The sequence below is a fragment of the Pyrgilauda ruficollis genome, unplaced genomic scaffold, assembly GCF_017590135.1.
Source record: "Pyrgilauda ruficollis isolate IOZ18807 unplaced genomic scaffold, ASM1759013v1 scaffold78, whole genome shotgun sequence".
Taxonomy (NCBI): Eukaryota; Metazoa; Chordata; class Aves; order Passeriformes; family Passeridae; genus Pyrgilauda; species Pyrgilauda ruficollis.
The window spans coordinates 2,086,483-2,091,183 of record NW_024529710.1 but is presented as its reverse complement, the minus strand read 5'-3'; the positions used below and the strand labels follow the sequence as shown (position 1 = coordinate 2,091,183).

General features: G+C 48.6%; 1 protein-coding gene across 1 annotated transcript; it reads left to right on the top strand.

Annotated features, from left to right (window-relative positions):
* The first annotated feature begins 316 nt into the window (after positions 1-316).
* On the top strand, positions 317-2,044 carry GADD45G (growth arrest and DNA damage inducible gamma). The gene is made up of 4 exons (XM_041486737.1): positions 317-515; positions 630-731; positions 837-1,050; positions 1,373-2,044. Exons 1-4 carry the CDS (start codon positions 337-339, stop codon positions 1,481-1,483), a joined length of 606 nt encoding a protein of 201 aa, XP_041342671.1. The 5' UTR covers positions 317-336; the 3' UTR covers positions 1,484-2,044.
* The last annotated feature ends 2,657 nt before the right edge of the window (positions 2,045-4,701 follow it).

Genomic DNA, 4,701 nt, shown 5'->3' with positions numbered 1-4,701 from the left:
CCCGAACCGGACAGACCGCATTGCTGCTGTCCCGTGAGTGCTGAGCAGAGGGGGATTATCCCTGCCTCGGCAGCTGGCCCTGCTCCTGTTCCTACAGACCAGGGCACGGGGGGATTTGCTGCAGCCGGGGCACTGCTGAGCATCACCAGGTGACTGCCCAGTGCAGCCCGAGGACCTTCACCAGAGAGCTGCCCTCCGCCCTGGCTACAGGGGCTGTCCTTTCGCGGAAACTATATTAACAAATATGGTTTCTTTCGTTTATTAAAAAAAAAAAAAAAAAAAGTTTTATTTCCCCTGTTAGCATAATAAAGCCGCCCCTTTCTCCCCCGCTGGCCAATGGGAGGCCGGGAGGCACTCGCGAGGGCTATAAGTAGCGCACGCCTGCCGGCTGCTGCTTCAGAGCGCTCGCAGCGTGCGCAGACGGAAGCTGAGGGAGCCGCAGGGCTGTGCGGACTAACTGCTATGACTCTGGAGGAGATCCACGGACAGCAGCCCATGCCTGCGGGCCACGACTGGTACGTGCGGGTGGGCACTGGGGAGCCGAGGAAAACGGGTAGCGGGCGGTTTCGGGGCGACGGTGGTTGTGGCGGCGGCACCGCGCTGACTCTGTGTCTTCTCCCGGCCCGCAGGATGCAGGGCGCCGGCACGGCCCTCCACGAGCTGCTGGTGTCGGCGCAGCGCCGAGGCTGCCTCACCGCCGGCGTCTACGAGTCGGCCAAGCTGATGAATGTGTAAGTACGGTGGCGGGGGCAGGGGGAGTGTGTAAGTCAGCCCGGCGGGGCTGCGGGGCGGCCGGTGCCGACCGCGGGACTCACCGGGCTGCTCCCCTCTTGCAGCGACCCCGACAACGTCGCGTTCTGTGTGCTGGCCGCGGACCAGGAGGACGAGGGAGACATCGCCCTGCAGATCCACTTCACTCTGATCCAAGCCTTTTGCTGTGAGAACGACATCGACATCGTGAGGGTGACCGACGTGGCCAAGCTGGCGGCCATCGTGGGGCCCAGCGAGGACTCCGGGGAGCCGCGCGATCTCCACTGCATCCTCATCACGGTGGGTGTCCCCCGGCGCTGCCAGAGCCTGCTGGGGGCGGCCCCTTCTCCCGCTGCGGGTGGTCGAGTCCTCTGCTGGGCACAGATAGAGCGCTTGGCACGCAGCGAGTCAGCTGAGTAGCAGTAGTAGGAGGAGGAGGCAGAACTTCTCGTAACTGGATTTCCTTCGCTGTCCACAAGCAGCATCTCTGCTTCCTGTCTTGTCTGTGTCAGGACAGAAACTGTCTGGAAATGCTTCCAGTCCTAAGCTAATGCTTCTGTAAATATTATGATGACCTCAGCTGGCGGGCAGCACTCATGGTGTACTTTTTTCTTTTTTGCAGAACCCGAATGAAGAAGGCTGGAAGGACCCAGCTCTGGAGAAGCTGAACTTGTTTTGCGAAGAGAGCAGGAATGTCAATGACTGGGTGCCAACTATCACCCTGCCTGAGTGATAGTCACCTGGTGCACTGAGGAGGCTGAAACCTTTGTTGCATTCTCAACGTGCTGTGCGTTCACCAAAATGTGCAACAAGCTGCTGATTCCATGGATTAGCCTGGTCAAGAGACTGGATTAAAGTCCCTCAGACTGGCATGCAGTGGGCTCTTACAGAGGAGAAAGAGGAAAACAGCTCATCTCACCAGTGAGCCTCAGTAGGCTGCAACCGTGGAGAGGCTGACATACCATGGAACTGAAAGAAGTATTGCAAGTTTGGCTATGTGGAACTGTTTCAGAAAGGAGAGGGCAAGTTGAGGGAAGCGGGCCAAAACTTTCCAGAAGGACTGGATAGAGTACTGTAACTAGGAACTGTTGGTGCTGTCTGCAAAACACAGGAGAAAGTATCAATATTTATGGAGTATTGGGGATTGGTTACTAAGACAAATGCAGATATTCCAAAGCAGACAGACTTCAACAGGCCTCTTGGGTCACTCTGCAGATCTGTTTTAATACTGCAATAACTTTTATTGAAATATTTGCTGCTATTGAAGCTTTCATAATAAATTTTTGACAATTAATTTCTGGGAGTGTCTTGCTTGCTGGGTGTGGGGAAGCATGTCACTGAAATACCGCTGATGTTTTGCTTGTGTGCTGTAGTCAAAGATCTACTCCACAGTAATGGAGTTACTGCTCAAATACTTTTCTGGGATGGCTGAATGAAGTGCTGTGCTGTCCAAGTTGATAATTCAACCTTTTACCCTCTTGCAACAGCTGCTTATTGCAACAGCTTGCAAGACGAAGGAGTCGCATGCCTAATGAGCTCACTTATTGTAATAGGAGGTCTTTGTAGTCTGCTGGAGGAGCACAATGCATGTTAGAAACATGGATTTTTGGAATACAGACCTCCAGTAAATTGCATCATTGACTCTTAAATATGACTTAGATGCATTCAAGTTGACGTGTTTCCACTTGACAGAAGCGGCTTAAACATGATGGGGGGGCTGCAAAACTCCTTACATGTCAAACACATCTAACATTTGCTTTGATTAGAATGACATCATTAAATCTAAAACTAGCAAATGGTGAATAAACATCACATCTGCCACAAGCTGCTCTCTGATTGCCATATGCTGTAACAATAGAAGCTGTCAGTCCAGAAGCCAATTTTGCAAAACCTAATTGCATGACAACACCAAATTAAGTCCAAAACAATTTAAGGATGGTGTGGCCTTTTTTTAGAGATTCTGTCATGAAAAGTTAATATGGGTGGGTTGATTTGGCCCTATGTTAAAAGGGAAAACATCACCCCATTTTTGTGCACAAACTATGCATGTGCTCCAGGACTTGACATTAAAATGGCACAGTAATAATCCCCTCTCCACAGAGCAAGAAAGCTAAACTACTCACTTCCTTTATAGGCACTAAAACCACTCAGTTATCGCAATTGCATTTCCTCTGGGCTGGCTTGCAGTGATTGACAGTAGCACTTGCTGAAAAGTGGTCATTTCCACTTGAGCAAGGAAGCTGCTTGCTCTCAGTTTCATTGTTCCTGATAAGGGAAGTTCAAATTCAGCTCCAGCATTCCTGGAATATGCTTCCTTGTACAGGCGGTATCTAGCAGAGTTTGGCCTTTGTTACTGTGTCATGAGAGGCTGTGGGCTGGCAGCATAACCGGAGCTTAGACAGAAGTAAACAATATGGGGCCTTAAGACCTCTGTAAGTATTTGCTTTTGCACTTAAGATACAGGAGTTTCTGCACAGCCTGTTTTTCTACTTAACCCACACTCAGCAACTGGTGTCTGTCTAGGACTTTGAGAAAAGTCACATGGAGAAGCAAGAGAATAAACAACTCTGGCAGCTGTGATAACAGAAACTGCCTTTAAGGCAGTTGCCTTGATACACAGAACATATCAAGTGTGGGTGCTTTATTAGACATTTTTATATTTTTCTCTCAGCAAATGCAGGTTCCTTCATTTTACAGCCAAGAAACATATTTCTGCTCTTTGCTTGGGGCCTAATCAGTACTCAGAGCCAAGAACAGATTAAAGTGGACTGTCCTGAATTCAACTTTCATGTGAAGTGTAAGCAGTACTTTACAGCCTTGAGTGGTTTAAACGAGCCTGAGAAGACTAAAGGAAGTTCTCATGCATGTATACAATTACATAAATCATTAAACAGTAGCAGAGAGTAAGTGTAACTGGTCTGTTGACTGAGACAGTAGGCATCGATAGTGGTACTTGGTGGGAAGTTTAGCTTCCCAGCTTTTATGGAAGGAATGTACTAACTATGCAGCAAATAATTAAATTAGTGGGGCAACACCAAAATACTCTTGTGAGGATGTTCCCTCTAGTCTCGTAAAAGGGTGACCTTCTCCTTCAGCCTTGCAAAACTATAAGCTGTACCCCATGAGAGGTACATGATTTCTTAGTGACCTCTACAATTAGACCTTAGTTTTAGTGACCTCTGCAATTCTCCTGAAATCCCTTATTGATCACTACAAATACTGTAATGCATTACTGTAATGCAAATTGTACAAAATTAAGTTAGCCTGCAAGTGTTATTAATACAGTGCTGCAACCAAAGGCGGCTCTGACGTGCAAGTTATGTGCTGCTGCAAGTATCTGTAATGATCAACACTACTTAATGTAGCAAAAATTCAGCAGCTGGTATCTACATCTTTACATGCTCAAATATATAACTGTACAAAGAGCAAGTATACATTTGTTAAAGATAGAGAGTAGGCTTGGGTATTATTGACTGTAGTGGGGACAGCTGGTTGGGAGATGGTTGGCTCCTCAGATGTGCAGGATGTTTTGTCAAGTACCTGGGAGGTCTGGAGGTTGCAACACTGGTCTCTTGTGTCTGTGAGCAATGTGCCCCGAGTACTTTGCCTTCCCAGAAAACAGAAGTACCCAGGAGTGAGGCACTGTGGGTTTCCAGAGCCACTGGGAGCTCCGCCAAGGTGCCCCCCTTCCCTCCCCTCCCAGCTGTGTTGCATGGTCTGCACAGGCTGGCTTGTGCTGTGCCATTGTGGCCGTGTCAGGGGGCTCTGGGGAGGAGACTGAAGTTAATAGATGTTAGTAAGAAAGGTGGTTCTATAGGACATGATCAGCTGAGGGACGTGGCACAAGGTGCAGGACATGGAGTTACAGATTGATGGTGCTTCTGGCTTTGCTTTCCATCAGGCTCTTCACTTCTGTGCTACTAGGTGATAAAATGTGTATTTCAATACTGT

What these genes read in the sequence shown, in the direction of transcription:
- GADD45G (XM_041486737.1), top strand. Translation starts at nt 337, where the DNA reads ATGGGAGGCCGGGAGGCACTCGCGAGGGCTATAAGTAGCGCACGCCTG. An exon ending in ATGCCTGCGGGCCACGACTG is followed by an intron (nt 516 to 629) that starts GTACGTGCGGGT and finishes CCCGGCCCGCAG; the next exon opens with GATGCAGGGCGCCGGCACGG. An exon ending in TCGGCCAAGCTGATGAATGT is followed by an intron (nt 732 to 836) that starts GTAAGTACGGTG and finishes CCCCTCTTGCAG; the next exon opens with CGACCCCGACAACGTCGCGT.